The sequence below is a fragment of the Trachypithecus francoisi genome, unplaced genomic scaffold (assembly GCF_009764315.1).
Source record: "Trachypithecus francoisi isolate TF-2019V2 unplaced genomic scaffold, Tfra_2.0 Lachesis_group5, whole genome shotgun sequence".
Lineage (NCBI taxonomy): Eukaryota > Metazoa > Chordata > Mammalia > Primates > Cercopithecidae > Trachypithecus > Trachypithecus francoisi.
The window spans coordinates 145,307,008-145,323,985 of record NW_022681470.1 but is presented as its reverse complement, the minus strand read 5'-3'; the positions used below and the strand labels follow the sequence as shown (position 1 = coordinate 145,323,985).

The following is a 16,978-nucleotide window of genomic DNA, read 5'->3' as shown; positions in this document are numbered from 1 at the left end:
CTTCCTGGAGGAATCTTACTTCCCTGCTGGTCTCCAGTGAAGGATGCCCCTCCCCTCCCCCCATCTTACAAATTTCCTGTTTCCACAGAACCTCCCTTGGTAAAAATGCTCTGCGGCTGCACCTGGGCAGCCTTCTTCCCTCTCCCCCTGCAGACTGCACCCTCCTCCGTCTGTCCTTTCAGTCCATGTTCCTGACCTTTCTTTGGGGATAGGCAATGCTGCTTTTTAACAAATGCCCATCTTTCTAGAACTGTTAGGCCATCTTCACTGGGAGGTTCCCGAGAGGTTTGTGAGCAAGGCTGTAAGGCAGCGCAATCCTAAGCCTGGGGTTTTCCTTCTCAGTGACGTCGTGATCGTGGAGCGTGGGAAGGGCGATGGCATTCCCGAGAGGAGGAAGTTCGGCAGGATGAAGCTCCTGCAGTTCTGTGAGAACCACCGGCCGGCCTACTGGGGTACCTGGAACAAGAAGACGGTGCTCATCCGCGCACGAGACCCCTGGGCCCAGGACACGGTGAGTCGGCCCTGGAGTGCCTCTGTCCCTGGATCTCCTCACTGTGCCCCTTTCCTCCAGCCCCAAAGGCAGCTGTGAGTCCCGTGTGTTTCTTTTCTCAGAAGCTCCTTGACTATGAGGTGGACAGTGATGAGGAGTGGGAAGAAGAGGAGCCCGGGGAATCCCTGTCCCACAGTGAGGGGGTAAGGATGTGCCCTAGCTGTGTTCACTGACAGATGGCTTATATTTGAGTCCCTGTCCCACAGTGAGGGGCCAAGGCTGCAGCCCAGCTGTGTTCACTCACTGACAGCTGGTGTTTGACCTGCTGTGTGGCCTGAAACCCGAACATACCTCAACATCCAGACTTGCAGCTTCTCTCCCAGCATCTCATCTGGTGACACTCGCCCACATGGCTGCTGGGGGTGGGAGCCCGTCCGCATCTGCACCGTGGCCCCACAGCCCCCTCTCGCCTCCTGCCGGCCTGCCACGCGCCATTTCCACCTGACTGCCCAGCTGCTGTGACCTAGTGGGCTTTCTGCCGATGCTCACAGTGTCTGTCGGGAGGCCATGCCGAGCAGATGTTCACAGCTTTACATTTTTTTGTTTCTTTAAGACAGAGTCACACTCTCACCCAGGCTCGAGTACAGTGGCGCGATCTCAGCTCATTGCAACTTCTGCCTCCCAGGCTCAAGTGATTCTCCTGCCCTAGCTTCCAAGTAGCTGGGACTACAGGTGCCCGCCACCATGGCCGGCTAATTTCTTTCTTGTATTTTTAGTAGAGACAGGGTTTCACCATGTTAGCCAGGATGGTCTCGATCTCCTGACCTCTTGATCCACCCATCTCGACCTCCCAAAGTGCTGGGATTACGGGCGTGAGCCACCGCGCCCGGCCAAGATTTGTATTTTTAGTAGAGACGGGGTTTCACCATATTGGCAAGGCTGGTCTGGAACTCCTGACTTCAGATGATCCACCCACCTCAGCCTCCCAGAGTGTTGGGATTAGAGGTGTGAGCCACTGCGCCTGGCCTACTTTATGTTTTTAACAAGGCACATACTCTGCTTTTCTATCTGATGAACTCTTTTTTTTTTCTCCTTTTGAGGATGATGACGACGACATGGGAGAGGATGAAGATGAGGACGATGGTTTCTTTGTGCCCCATGGGTACCTGTCGGAGGACGAAGGTGTGACAGAGGTGAGGGAGTGAAGAGGGAGTCACCAGCTCAGAAAAAGCTCATTTCCGGACTGGTGCTCAGTGGCCTGACCTGGCAGGGTGACAGGGGTCCCAGCCCAGCCATATGAGATTTGGACTGCCTTCCCAGCATGCAAGCTCACTTGTGGGAATGGCTGGGCCTGAACTTGGTATTACCTGGGAGGGTGGCAGACAGAGGAGGAGCTTGCAAGTGAGGGGAGCCATAGGAGCAGACACCCTGGTGAGGGAGCATGGCCGTGGTCTGGGTTAGAAGGCTGGAAACCACCCTAGCTGACGTACAATCAGCATGCAGCAAGACGTGTGCATCATAACTGTTGCATTTGATGACTTATAACAATCGAGTGAATGTGGGTAACCACCGCCCAAAATAAAACATAGAACTTCCTATCTCTCCAGAAGACTCCCCACATCTCTGCAGGTGAACCTGCCTGCCACCCCTTTCTGGATTCCATAAGGTTGTGGAACGTTCTTTCTTTCTTTCTTTCCTTTCTTTCTTTTCTTTCTTTTTTTTTGTTTTTGAGATGGAATCTCATTCTGTTACCCAGGCTAGAGTGCAATGGCCTGGTCTTGGCTCATTGCAACCTCCGCCTCCCAGGTTCGAGCAACTCTACTGCCTCGGCCTCCGAAGTAACTGAGACTACAGGCGTGCACCACCACAACTGGCTAATTTTTGTATTTTTAGTAGAGACGGGGTTTCACCATGTTGGCCAGGCTGGTCTTGAACTCCTGACCTCAGGTGAGCCACCGTGCCTGGCAGGAACTTTCTTTCAAGCAAGTTGTTTTTGGGGCTCTGAAGCCCTGTAATTTGGGAATTGGGGATTTGGTGGGAGTGTCTCGTGGTTGTACTGGAGGGCCATGCATTCCTTGTGCATATCTGACCACCGAGGCCTGAACTGTCTGTCAGAGAGTGGCCTCAGGCCCTACATGTGTCTGCCAGATGCCCGGGCCATGTGGGTAGGCACCCGACCCTGTTAAACGGCTCCGTGATCACACATTCACCAGAAATTCAGAGGGGTGTTAAAAGAGGCCTCATGGGTGAGCTCAGAAATATCTTTTTTTTTTTTTTTTTTTTTTTTTTTGAGACGGAGTCTCGTTCTGTCACCCAGGCTGGAGTGCAGTGGCCCGGATCTCAGCTCACTGCAAGCTCCGCCTCCCGGGTTCACGTCATTCTCCTGCCTCAGCCTCCCGAGTATCTGGGACTACAGGCGCCCGCCACCTCGCCCGGCTAGATTTTTTTTGTATTTTTAAGTAGAGACGGTTTCACCGTGTTAGCCAGGATGGTCTCGATCTCCTGACCTCGTGATCCGCCCGTCTCGGCCTCCCAAAGTGCTGGGATTACAGGCTTGAGCCACCGCGCCCGGCCAGAAATATCTTGTGACTCTCCCAAAGGAGACCAGGTGTGAATTACTCCATCTGGAAGAGGGGCAGCCAGCGCATGGTATGCTCTGCCCTGGCCCTGACACTGTGAGTTTTGTACCCCATCCTTTCCTCTGGCTCCCCAGCCGGCTGAGACTGGAACCTCAAAAGAGTGCCCGAGCATAGGGGAGCAAGAACCCCAAATAAACTTCTGCTTTCTAACCCACAAGGAGTGTGCCGACCCTGAGAACCATAAGGTCCGCCAGAAACTGAAGGCCAAGGAGTGGGACGAGTTCCTGGCTAAAGGGAAGCGCTTTCGCATCCTGCAGCCCGTCAAGATCGGCTGCGTGTGGGCAGCTGACCGAGACTGCGCAGGCGACGACCTGAAGGTACTGCAGCAGTTCGCAGCCTGCTTCCTGGAGACCATGCCTGTCCAGGAGCAGCAGACGCCCAAGGCCTCCAAGGCCTCCAAGCGGGAGAACAGAGACCAGCAGAGTGAGTGTGGGTGGGGCTTCAGGCAGGACCTCCCCTTCTCAGGGGTGTGGCCGGGCCACCCACCTATTCCTGGGCCCAGCTAATTTCAGGGCCGAGGGCAAGAGTCTCACAGGCTAGTAGGTCCCTGATGCAAATGTTCTTTCCACAAATAACAGGCCAGCCCTCTTCCCGCACACATCTGTACATTCGATGATGTCCCCAGCGGCAGGACGAGGCAGGTCCAGGCTTGTTTTATCAACCAGGACTCAGGCACAGAGAGTGCTGGAGTGGGGGCTACGCTTTCTTAAAAGCCAGGGAAGGGCCAGGCACAGTGGCTCAAGACTGTGATTCCAGCACTTTGGGAGGCCAAGGTGGGAGGATTGCTTGAGCCTAGTGCTTCGACACCAGCCTGGGCCACATGGCAAAACCTCATCTTTGCAGAAAATACAAAATTACCTGGGGGTGGTCTCATGCACCTGTGATCCCAGCTGCTCATGAGGCTGAGGTGGGAGGATTGCTTGAGCCTAGGAGTTCCAGACTACAGTGAGCCATGATACTGCCACTGCACTCCAGCCTGGGTGACAGAGCGAGACCCCGTCTTAAAAAAAAAAAAAACTCGGCCGGGCGTGGTGGCTCAAGCCTGTAATCCCAGCACTTTGGGAGGCCGAGACGGGTGGATCACGAGGTCAGGAGATCGAGACCATCCTGGCTAACACGGTGAAACCCCGTCTCTACTAAAAAAATACAAAAAACTAGCCGGGCGAGGTGGCGGGCGCCTGTAGTCCCAGCTACTCGGGAGGCTGAGGCAGGAGAATGGCGTAAACCCGGGAGGCGGAGCTTGCAGTGAGCTGAGATCCGGCCACTGCACTCCAGCCTGGGCGGCAGAGCAAGACTCCGTCTCAAAAAAAAAAAAAAAAAAAAAAAACTCGGCCAGGCGCGGTGGCTCAAGCCTGTAATCCCAGCACTTCGGGAGACCAAGACGGGCGGATCACAAGGTCAGGAGATCGATACCATCCTGGCTAACCTGGTGAAACCCCGTCTCTACTAAAAACACAAAAAACTAGCCGGGCAAGGTGGCGGGCGCCTGTAGTCCCAGCTACTCAGGAGGCTGAGGCAGGAGAATGGCGTAAACCCGGGAGGCGGAGCTTGCAGTGAGCTGAGATCCGGCCACTGCACTCCAGCCTGGGTGACAGAGTGAGACCCCGTCTCAAAAACAAAAACAAAAAAACTCAAAAAACTGGGGAGGGACTATGGCACACAAGGAGAGCAGGGCTGCTATTTGGGTAGGAACAGCAGGCATTTGAAGTCAGCCCTGGCAACGCATATTCCTGGCCAAGGCTCACTTCTGGGCAGGTGCGTGGGTGCTGCCCTGTCTTACAACTGCCCTCATGAGGCCACCTATCCCTGAAGCTGGCCTTGCCCGGAGCCTTAATGGCAAGGAGGAGCTGTATGTGTGTTTTGTTTTTTTGGCCTGTGGTGATAGGTGGCTCCCCAAACCTCATGCCCATCCATGTTCCCTCCCGCCAGTCCTGGCCCAGCTGCTGCCGCTCCTGCACGGCAACGTGAACGGGAGCAAAGTCATCATCCGGGAGTTCCAGGAGCACTGCCGCCGGGGACTGCTCAGCAAGCACACCGGCAGCCCCCCAAGCCCCTCCGCTACCTGCCTGCACACCACCAGCGAGGACACCACCATCCCCTCCAAGTCCCGGCTCAAGCGGCTCATTTCCGAGAACTCAGTGTACGAGAAGCGGCCCGACTTCAGGATGTGCTGGTACGTGCACCCACAGGTGCTACAGAGCTTCCAGCAGGAGCACCTGCCCGTGCCATGCCAGTGGAGCTACGTGACCTCGGTGCCCTCGGCCCCCAGAGAGGACAGTGGCAGTGTCCCCTCCACGGGACCCAGCCAGGGCACTCCCATCTCACTGAAGAGGAAGTCAGCGGGCAGCATGTGCATCACCCAATTCATGAAGAAGCGCAGGCACGACGGCCAGGTGAGGCGGGGCGGGCAGGTGGGTGTCCCTGCAGGGGGGGTTTCTTTTTTTGGTTTTTTGTTGTTTTGTTTTATTTTTGAGATGGAGTCTTGCTCTGTGTCACCCAGGCTGGAGTGCAGTGGTGTGATCTCGGCTCACTGCAACCTCTACCTCCCGGGTTCAAGCGATTCTCCTGCCTCAGCCTCCTGGGTAGCTGGAATTACAGATGTGCACCACCACACCTGGCTAATTTTTGTATTTTTAGTAGAGACAGGGTTTCACCATGTTGATCAGGCTGGTCTTGAACTCCTGACTTCATGATCCACCTGCCTCGGCCTCCCAAAGTGCTGGGATTACAGGCGTGAGCCACCTCGCCCAGCACTTCTGTGTTTTTTTAAAACTACTTTTTTTTTTTTTTTTTTTTTTTTTTTTTGAGACGGAGTCTCACTCTGTCACCCAGACTGAAGTGCAGTGGCCAGATCTCGGCTCACTGCAAGCTCCGCCTCCCGGGTTTACGCCATTCTCCTGCCTCAGCCTCCCGAGTAGCTGGGACTACAGGCGCCCGCCACCACGCCCAGCTAATTTTTTTTTTTTTTTTTTTTTTTTTTTTTTTTGAGACGGAGTCTCGCTCTGTCGCCCAGGCTGGAGTGCAGTGGCCGGATCTCAGCTCACTGCAAGCTCCGCCTCCCGGGTTTACGCCATTCTCTCGCCTCAGCCTCCCGAGTAGCTGGGACTACAGGCGCCCGCCATCTCGCCCGGCTAATTTTTGTATTTTTAGTAGAGACGGGGTTTCACCGTGTTAGCCAGGATGGTCTCGATCTCCTGACCTCGTGATCCGCCCGTCTCGGCCTCCCAAAGTGCTGGGATTACAGGCTTGAGCCACCGCGCCCGGCCAATTTTTTTGTATTTTTAGTAGAGATGGGGTTTCACCGTGTTAGCCAGGATGGTCTCGATCTCCTGACCTCAAGATCCGCCGGACTCTTAGAGCAGTTTTAGGGTCACAGCAAAATCGATAGGAAGGTACAGAAAGTTCCCATACACCTCCTTCCCCAAAGCCAAGCCAAGCCACCCGTTACCAACATCACCTTCCAGAGCAGTGGACTGGTTACAATCAGTGCACTCAGGCCGGGCACTGTGGCTTAAGCCTGTAATCCCAGCACTTTGGGAGGCCGAGGTGGGAGGATCACTTGAGCCTGGGAGTCGGAGACCAGCCTGGGCAACATGGCAAAACCCCATCTCTATAAGAAAAAATTTTAAAATTAGCCAAGCAGTGGCAGTGGCGTGCACCTGTAGTCTCAGCTACTCAGGAGGCTAAGGCGGGAGGATTGCTGGAGGCTAGGAGATTGAGGCTGCAGTGAGCTATGATCATGCCACTGCACTGCAACCTGGGCACGGAGTGAGACCCTGTCTCTAAAAATAAATACATAAAATCACCACCACCCAGAGTCTACAGTCTCTGTTAGGGTTTGTTCCTGGTGTTGAGGGTTCTGTGATTTGAATGAATGTTGGATGCTGTGTGTCCACCTTTATTGTTCTGAACAAAGAGGCCTCTCCCTGCTGAAAGTCCCCTGTGCTCTGTCCGTCCAGTGCCCTGGAAATCACCAACCTGTCTGTCTCCGTGGATCGGCCTTTTCCAGATTGCCCTGTAGCTGGAATCGCACCGTGTGTGGCTCCTTTCACTTGGCAGTATGCATCGACAGTTCCCCCATGGCTGTTCGTGGCTTGATAGCTCATTTTTTTTTCACACCGAATAATATCCCATGTGGTAGCGTTTTTATTTTTGTTCAATGGTTGTTGAATTTTGCATTCAAGCACAGTTACTAAGCACTTACTGTGTGCCAGGCACTCGGATCGGTCTTTTAGACACAGGGATATGCAGAACGCCGCCCAGTGTAAGCCACAGAAAGGAGCCTGTAACGGGAATGAATGGCTGTGTGATTCCAGCCTCATGGGTGCCTCAGAGGCACAAGTGCATGGAGCCATGGGGTGTGTGGTAGGGGTACTGCCTGATCTTAGGAAAAAACTCCCATGCCCATAGAGCCAGTGGCCCCTGGCACCCACCCCTGGCCATAGATCAGCTTTATTAACGTTTATTGCATACTTTTTGTCCTTATCACACTGTTCATAACTGAGTTTCTCTCTCTCTTTTTTTTTTTGTTTTGTTGTGTTTTTTGAGTCGGGGATCTTACTCTGTTGCCTAGGCTGTAGTGCAGTGGTAAGATCACCACTCACTGCAGCCTTGACCTCCCCAGTCTCAGGCGATTCTCCCACCTCAGCCTCCGGTGTAGCTGAGAGGGACTTACAGGTGCATGCCACCACACCCATCTAATTTTTTGTAGAGACAGGGTTTCACCATGTTGCCCAGGCTGGTCTCCAACTCCTGGGCTTAAGCAATCCCCCTGCCTTGGCCCCGCAAGGCACTGGAATTATAGGTGTGAGCCACTGTGCCTGGCTCCCTGAGTTTCATTTCTTATCTGTACTCTTCACGCAGACCTATCTGTCCCTGTGAACCTTGGGCTTTCCTTCGAGGCCACGATCTGATGGAGTTACAGGTTTTCAGAGACTTGGAACAAGGAGCAAGACAGTGGATAACCCCAGGCCCCGACTTGCATCCTCTTCTCTGAGGTTAAAAGTGGTTGTTGGCTGGGCGCAGTGGTTCACTCCTATAACCCCAGCACTTTGGGAGGCCGAGGTGGGCAGATCACCTTAAGTCAAGAGTTTGAGACCATTCTGGCCAACATGGTGAAACCCCGTCTCTACTAAAAATACAAAAATTAGCTGGGCATGATGGCAGGCGCATGTAATCTCAGCTACTTGGGAGGCTGAGGCAGGAGAATCGCTTGAACCCAGGAGGTGCAGGTTGCAGTGAGCTGAGACCACAATATTGTACTCTAGCCTGAGCAACAACTCTGTCTCAAAAAAAAAAAAAAAAAAAAAAAGGCCGGGCGCGGTGGCTCACGCCTGTAATCCCAGCACTTTGGGAGGCTGAGACGGGCAGATCACAAGGTCAGGAGATCGAGACCATCCTGGCTAACACGGTGAAACCCTGTCTCTACTAAAAATACAAAAATAAATTAGCCGGGGCCGGGCGCGGTGGCTCAAGCCTGTATCCCAGCACTTTGGGAGGCCGAGACGGGCGGATCACGAGGTCAGGAGATCGAGACCATCCTGGCTGACACGGTGAAACCCCGTCTCTACTAAAAAATACAAAAAAACTAGCTGGGCGAAGTGGCGGGTGCCTGTAGTCCCAGCTACTCGGGAGGCTGAGGCAGGAGAATGGTGTGAACCCGGGAGACGGAGCTTGCAGTGAGCCGAGATCTGGCCACTGCACCACTCCAGCCTGGGCGACAGAGCGAGACTCCGCCTCAAAAAAAAAAAAAAAAAAAAGGTGGTTGTTAGGGGCAGGGAGGCGAGAGAAATGGCTCCTGAGATGATGCTGCCAGCATAGCAGGGCCTTGATATGCTGTGAACCTCCCTCAACTGTCACAGCAGGAGGGGCCACCAGAACATCCCAAAGGGTCCAGGGCTATGACTGAAACTGTTCCTGGCACTCCCTAGAGCCCCTATCCCTTTACAGTGTGTTATGTGCATAGCTCCCCTGGCTCTCTGGAGGCAGCTTGGTGCCAAGGGGAGCCCAGTGCATTGGAGCTGGGGCCCCAGGAGGCCCCCACACAGCTTTGCTGGACGCATTCTTTGTCCAGGCCCTGTGTGAGCAGTGCTTTTTTCCCTGGTCACCTGAACAGCCTTAGAGGGAACCAGAGCTCCCCAGTCTGAAAATGATTGGGGCGGGAAGGTCCTATCTGGCTGTGTCACTATGCAAGCAATGTTCCGGGGCCTTTACCAACCAGCCCTCCCCTGGGAACCCCTGTGTCCCTCACGTGTTCCTTCGGGGTCTCATGCTCCACACAGCAGTCCAGACCCTGGATGGCCTCCTTCCCCACCCGCCTCCACTGATTTGATGTGGCAACTGACTCTCCCAGCTGGAGTGCAGTGCCCTGCCTCGGCCTCCCAAGCACTGCTCTTGCTCCCTGTCAACATGTGGAACTTGCATTTCCCCACCCAGAAAATGGCACCCTGAGCCCTACATGCCCAGCACCAGTGTGAGTTACTGTGTTCTGGGGACAGTGAGTGCCTGTTATCATCCCTAACCACAAGGAAAGAGGGGTGCACTCAGTTTAACTAGAGTGGGTCAGAGAGGTTGGGAGGGCCTTGGAGTCAGCAAAACATGGCATCTCACCTGCTAATGGATGGCAGTGGTGGCTACATGTGCGTGATTGGTGGTCTCTGCTGCGTGGCCCAGGTGAGGGCCTCCTGAGGCTCAGCAGTGCAGTGGATGCACGAAGGTCACACGTGAAGGAGTGGAGACCCAGGCCCAGCTTGATGCTTCCCCTCCAGCACTGAACCTCCTGCAGTTTGAGACATAAACGTCCCTGGGGAGCAGAGCCTGGTGCTGCTCAAAACCTGTGTTGGGAGGGGCACACAGGTGGGACCCAAAGGTGGGGCTGGAAGCACATGAGCCCAGATGGGACATGTGCCCTGGCATTGTCTGCTTTTTTTTTTTGAGACAGGGTCTCACTCTGTTACCCAGGCCAGAGTGCAGTGGTGCAGTCACAGCTCACTGCAGCCTCCACTGCTGAGCGCAAGTGATCCTCCTGCCTCAGCTTCCTAAGGAGCTGGGACTATAAGGCACGTGCCACCATGCCCAACTAATTTTTCAGTATTCTGTAGAGACAGGGTCTATGTTGCCCAGGCTGGTCTCCAACTCCTGGGATCAAGCGATCCTCTCTCCAGCCTCCTGGCATTTGGTAAAACTGCTGACTGATGCTTCTGCACCCCGGGTAGTGATAAGCCGTTCATCTGCAAGTGGGTGTACGTCCATATGTTTTTACTAGGTTACACTTTTTGTCCCGATTTGAGAGTTTTCATCTTTTTTTGTTTTCTTCTTGTTTTGCTCTAATTTAAAGAAACAGGGTCTTGCCCTGTTGCCCTTTATTATTTTAGGTTCAGGGGTAGATGTGCAGGTTGGCAAACTCATGTCACGGGGGTTTGGTGTATAGATGATTTATTTGGTATTAAAGTATTTTTTCTGAATTTCTCCCTCCCACCGTCACGTAGGCCCCAGTGCCTGTTGTTCCCCTCTTTATGTCCACATGTTCCTATGAGAACATGCGATGTGTGGTTTTCTGTGCCTGCGTTAGTTTGCTGAGGATAATAGTTCCCAGCTTCATCCATGTTCGTGCAAGAAGAGGTTTATTATTATTATTATTATTATTATTTGTAAATATTGGGTCCTGCAACATTGCCCAGGCTGGTCTTTGAACTCGTGGGCTCAAGCAATCCACCTGCCTCGGCCTCCCAGAGTACAGGGATTACAGACCTGAGCCAAGGAGTCTAAATCTTTTCATTCAGAGCTCAAAAGAGATATTCATAAGGCATTCTGACCTAGTGGGGTGAAGTGCCATGTATCTGTGAAGCTCTAGGACACCTCAACTCTTTGAGCCTCCGTTTTATTTAAAAATTTTAGGGCCGGGCGCGGTGGCTCAAGCCTGTAATCCCAGCACTTTGGGAGGCTGAGACGGGCAGATCACGAGGTCAGGAGATCGAGACCATCCTGGCTAACACGGTGAAACCCCGTCTCTACTAAAAACACAAAAAACTAGCCGGGCAAGGTGGCGGGCACCTGTAGTCCCAGCTACTCGGGAGGCTGAGGCAGGAGAATGGCGTAAACCCGGGAGGCGGAGCTTGCAGTGAGCGGAGATCGCGCCACTGCACTCCAGCCTAGGCGACAGAGCAAGACTCCGTCTCAAAAAAAAAAAAAAAATTTAAAATACAAGGAAGGATGTATTTGCCCTTGCTGACAAAACATTATGTGATCGAGAGAAAACTAAAGCTGGCTGGGTGTGGTGGCTCAGGCTTGTAATTGCAGCACTTTAGGAGACTGAGGCACTTGAGAGGCCAGGAGTTCGAGACCAACCCGGCCGACATGGTGAAACCCCGTCTCTAAAAATACAAAAATTAGCTGAGCATGGTGGTGCACGCCCATGATCCCAGCTACTCAGGAGGCAGGAAAATCACTTGAACTCAGGAGGTGGAGGTTGCATTTGAGCTGAGGTGAGCAGAGTGACGGAGATCGCGCCACTGCACTCCAGCCTGGGCAACAGAGCAAGTCACCGTCTCAAAAAAAAAAAAAAGGCGTAGATGTTAGTGACACCATCTTCATCCCATGTAGTCGCTAAACGTTTTCCTGACTCCCGTTTTCTATAGTCTGCGCTCCTCCGTGTCTGCATTTAGCACTTGCAGTGTTGCTGGCGAGATGACAGCTGTCCCTGTGAAACAAGCTGCTGGCTCGGTGTCATGTGTTAAAGCCTGTCTTGAGCCTGAAGGGTGAAGAGTGGTGATTGCTCTGAAAAATTTTGGCTCCAAAAAAAGCCTAGTGTGTCAACACGTCTCGTGTGTGGAGGAAGGGCCCAGTGACTGGAGGTGGCTCTGAAGAAATTGGTGTGTTCCTTTTGTTTAATGTCCCCAGACACCTCCGGATCAGAATGTCCCACAGCAGAGTGTACAGGGGACTCTTAAACCCTTCTTTGCTTAACTATTCTTTCAAAAAGGTAATTGAAAATGGCCATAGGCCAGGCTTGGTGGCTCATGCCTGTAATCCCAGCACTTTGGGAGGCTGAGGCAGGAGGATCACTTGAGGCCAGGAGTTCGAAGGTGCAGTTACCTATGATTGCACCACTGCACCCCAGCCTGGGTGACAAAGCAGGACTGTTTCTCCTGTGTCCTCACAGGGTCAACCCATGCTTCCTGGGGAGAGGGACAGCCTGGGCTCCCAGCCACTGAAGAGGATCCAGGAGGGGAGCCCCTACCCAGGAATTGATGGGGCTACAATAGGAACCCAGTCTGCCTGGCCAGGTGCTGTGCTCTTACGTGACAGCCCACGAAACCAGTCTACTGCCTGACCGTTGTGTTGCTGTGCGGTCACTTTTCTAGGCGAATGGAGGTTTTTGTAGAGGAAGACTTCCTGGAGTGTTTTGAGGGCTAGCCTCCCTGCTGAAATAAGTGTGGCTCTGTCCTGGAGGGGCTTGTGTTCATGCACGGAGGGTCAGCACTGATGCAGAGGCTCGTGGTGGCCTCCATGCATCCTGTCTTTCTCCTTTGGGGAAAGCAAATGGAAACGGCTCAGGAATCTCACTAGGGCCAGGTGCGGTGGCTCACGCCTGTCATCCTAGCACTTTGGGAGGCTGAGGTGGGAGGATAGCTTGAGCCCAGGAGGTGGAGACCAGCCTGGGCAACATAGTGACACCCCCTTGTCTCTACTAAAAAAAAAAAAAGGCCGGGCCTGGTGGCTCACGCCTGTAATCCCAGCACTTTGGGTGGCCGAGACGGGTGGATCACAAGGTCAGGAGATGGAGACCATCCTGACTAACATGGTGAAACCCCGTCTCTACTAAAAATACAAAAAAATTAGCCGGGCGTGGTAGTGGGTGCCTGTAGTCCCAGCTACTCAGGAGGCTGAGGCAGGAGAAGGGCGTGAACCCGGGAGGTGGAGTTTGCAGTGAGCCGAGATCTGGCCACTGCACTCCAGCCTGGGTGACAGAGCGAGACTCCACCTCAAAAAAAAAAAAAAAAATAGCTGGGCGGGTGATGATGGCAGGTGCCTGTAGTCCCTGCTACTTGGGAGGCTGAGGCAGGAGAATGGCGTGAACCCGGGAGGTGGAGCTTACAGTGAGCCGAGATCACACCACTGCACTCCAGCCTGGGCAACAGAGTGAAGAGTCCGTCTAAAAAAAAGAAAAGTAATTCACAAGTCACAGTCATCGCTTCACGTCAGGGACATGTTTTGAGAGGTGTCCTCAGGCAATTTCATGGTTGTGCTGATGGACTAGTTTGCTCTTAACATACCATAGATGGACAGCCTGCCACATGCCTGGGTCATGTGGTACATAGCCCAGGGCTCCTGGGCTGTGGACCTGTGCAGCAGGTGACTGACTGCTCAATCCTGTAGGCACTTGTAACCCAGTGGTATTTGTGTCTCTAACATAGAAAAGTCACGGCAAAGGCCAGGCGCGGTGGCTCACGCCTGTAATCTTAGCACTTGGAGAGGCTGATGTGGGCGAATCCCGAGGTCAGGAGTTCGAGACCAGCCTGGCCAAGATGGTGAAACCCTGTCTCTACTAAAAATACAAAAAATTAGCTGGCCATAGTGGCGGGCACCTGTAATCCCAGCTACTCAGGAGGCTGAGGCAGGAGAATTGCTTTAACCTGGCAGGGGGAGGTTGCTGTGAGTCGAGATCGTGCCACTGCAGTCCAGCCTGGGCAATAAAGTGAGACTCCATCTCAAAAAAAAAACAAAAAGACACAGCAAAAATATAGTTGTGCGGGGCAGTGGCTTATGCCTGTAATCCCAGCACTTTGGGAGGCTGAGGGGGCAGATCACTTGAAGTCAAAAGTTCGAGACCAGCCTGGCAACATGGTGAAACCCCATCTCTACTAAAAATACAAAAATTAGCCGGATGTGGTGGCAGGTGTCTGTAATCCCAGCTACTTGGGAAGCTGAGGCAGGAGAATTGCTTGAACCTGGGAATCAGAGGTTGCAGTGAGCCAAGATAGCACCACTGCAGTCCAGCCTGGACGATAGGGCAAGACTCTGTCTCAAAATATATACATACCAAATAAGTAAATATACAGTTGTCTGTAATCCCAGCACTTTGGGAGGCCGAGGCGGGCAGATCACAAGGTCAGGAACTTGAGACCAGCCTGACCAACATGGTGAAACCCCGTCTCTACTAAAAATACAAAAATTAGCTGGGCATGGTGGCAGGCACCTATAATCCCAGCTACTTAGGAGGCTGAAGAAAAGAATCGCCTGAACCCAGGAGGCGGAGGTCGCAGTGAGCTGAGATTGTGCCACTGAATTCCAGCCTGGGTGACAAGAGTGAGACTCTATCTCAAAAATAAAAAATAAAAATAAATACAGTTGTAATCTGATGGGACCACTGTCAGGTGTGTGGCCCGTCACCGATGAGATTATTCTGTGTCGGCAATGATGGCCGTTTTTGGAGATGTGAATCCAGTTCATTTGAGGGAACCCCCAAGGTTCTCTGGTTGTGGCCTCAAATAAACCTCACATTTGGACCAAATGGGGTTCTGGATGTTGGGTTCCCTTCAGTATTGGGGGTGGGAGGGAGGGGTCACACCCGCAGAGGCCCCCCACCCCCACCCCTGCCAGCACCAGTGTGGCTGCCACCTGCAGTGCTGATGGCCATGCACCTTGTCTTTCCAGGTTGGGGCTGAGGACATGGACGGCTTCCAGGCAGACACAGAGGAGGAGGAAGAGGAGGAGGGCGACTGTATGATCGTGGACATCCCAGACACTACGGGTGAGAAGGGCTCTAGATAGCAGAACGCACTGGTGAGGTGGATGGGGGAGGTAAACCTCAACAGGGAAGGGATGGGGCCACCTAAGACTCGCTCTATTGTGAGCTGCCAGGAGGGTTTGCAGCTGGAAGTGGCTCCTACCCTGCCACGTCTTCTGCTACTTGGGCAGGGCCACAAGGGCCTGTGCTGGGAGTCTCAGGTGGCGAGACGTTAGATAGGGGTCAGGGAAGACTGCACTGAGGCAGCAAGGGAGGGCCAGGTGGATTTCTGGAGGACTCCCCAAAGAGGAAGTGCAGAGGCCTTGCAGCAGGCTGTGCAGGAGGAGTGTGCCCAGGTAGTGGGGGGCAGGGTCAGCCTGAGAGCAGGTGAGCAGGTCACCTCTAGAAGGGGCACAATGCCCTAGGTTCCGCCTGCCCCCACTGTTAGGTGAAAGGTTCCGCCCTGGGGCCGTTGCAGGCCCCATGAGGCAGCGGCGGGGGGGGTCCTCCCCCAGGGAGCCCAGCAGGCACAGCCAGCTCAAGGCCTTCCCTTTCTTGCCCTGCAGAGGTCCAAGCCCCGTGTGGAGCTGCTTCCGGAGCTGGGGGTGGTGTGGGGGTGGACACCAGCAAGGCCGCCCTGCCTGCGAGCCCACTGGGCGCGTCGTGAGGGCAGTGGTGACGTATGTAGAACGTTTAGGGTGTCCTCCCCACGGAGCAGATACTTGAACCGACTCGATTCCTGTGTAAAGAGCACTTTGTCCTGCTTCACGGACCTCCCCAAGGTGTGCAGAGTTCTATATAGGATGCTGGATTAGTTCCTTTGGTATTTGTAAAAATTCCCCCAAGAGCTGCATATGAATCTGCCCTTTAATAAAGCATTATTGAGATTGCTGGCCTATCGGGGAAGCCTGCAGGCACAGGGGCAGGCGTGGAATCCAGTACTTGTAAATGAATTGAAGCGCAAGGACCACCCACCTGGCCATGTGCACGGGCCCCGTGTATAAACGAGGCAGTGTATAAACTTATTCTCTAGCCCTGAGCTGCTCTGTCTTTTCTGAGAACATCGTGTTTCTCTCAGAGTGCGTCGTGTCTGGGGCCAGCCTTGTGCCCTGCAACAGCACTGTCCCATCTGTTAGACACTAAGTCATCCTCATACCAGGCTGACCTGGGTCAAGGTGCAGGTTTTTCCGCATGTGCTTCTGTCCAGCCATCCCTCCTGCCCTGGGTTGGGGGGTTAGGAGGGGGTGTTCCCGGGGACCTGCTGGGGTCTCCTTCCTCAAACCAGAGCTGCTGGGAGCCGAGTTTGGCTTGGAGTCTGAGACTTCGTGAGAGCCCACCCCTAGGTCGGGTGCATCTTTTCTGAGTGCTGGAGCTAGGAGGTGACCTCCTCCCTGCCCCACATTGAGTGGGCTTTATCCCCACTGTCCCCGAGGGAGGACTCTGTGGTGCTGAGCAGCTCAGAGCACACGCAGCCATGGGGAGAGTCACGCTCGCCAGCCCTGCTCCTGGCCACACCCCACCTGAAATCGAAGCTTCCCTTCAGGGAACCCCATGTGGGAAAGGTGTCAGCTACCTCCATCCACCCAGTCAGGGACAGCAGGAGGCCCCGGCCAGGCCTTCCTGCTGGGAAGCAGGATTCGGCTGTGCACGAAGCAGAGGCTGCCCCTGTGCCACACCTTCGACGAGCTTTAGAGGGGCTCCCGACACCCCCGAGTCGGGGGTTCCTGACAACCTGGGAGTCAGGTCCCGGGGCCTGCAGGGACACAAGACTGGAGTGACAGCCTTCATTCTCAACAGGCCGGGTGCCCACACCAGCTAGGGCAGTACCAGGGGTGAGGGAGGGACCAATGCAAGGTCAGGGGCATGAGCAGAGGCCCCGGGCACCTCCCCCAGGTGCAGACCTGCATCCCCAAGTCAGCAGTGGGCCCAGGGCACGCATGCTTCCACACTGCAGGGCGGAGTCCCTGTGTCTCCAGGGACTGCCACACCGCAAACTTGCTGGTTTAAAGCAACAGTTACCATTTCACAGCCTGGGGGTCAGAGTGCACGCGTGCCTCACCAGGCTGACATCAAGCTGTGGGCAGGACCAAGCCCTCCTGAGACTTTCCCAGTGCTCAGAGG

At 54.2% G+C, this 16,978-nt stretch overlaps 1 protein-coding gene across 1 annotated transcript in view; it reads left to right on the top strand.

Annotated features, from left to right (window-relative positions):
* The window catches only part of CHAF1A (chromatin assembly factor 1 subunit A), a 43,927-nt gene extending 28,031 nt beyond the window's left edge, over positions 1-15,896 (top strand). The window contains exons 9-15 of the mRNA XM_033195706.1: positions 343-511; positions 613-693; positions 1,591-1,683; positions 3,288-3,552; positions 5,059-5,522; positions 14,785-14,881; positions 15,424-15,896. Of these exons, the coding sequence (XP_033051597.1) occupies positions 343-511; positions 613-693; positions 1,591-1,683; positions 3,288-3,552; positions 5,059-5,522; positions 14,785-14,881; positions 15,424-15,524 (1,270 nt within the window). The 3' untranslated portion in view covers positions 15,525-15,896. The remainder of the gene's footprint in view (positions 1-342; positions 512-612; positions 694-1,590; positions 1,684-3,287; positions 3,553-5,058; positions 5,523-14,784; positions 14,882-15,423) is intronic.
* The last annotated feature ends 1,082 nt before the right edge of the window (positions 15,897-16,978 follow it).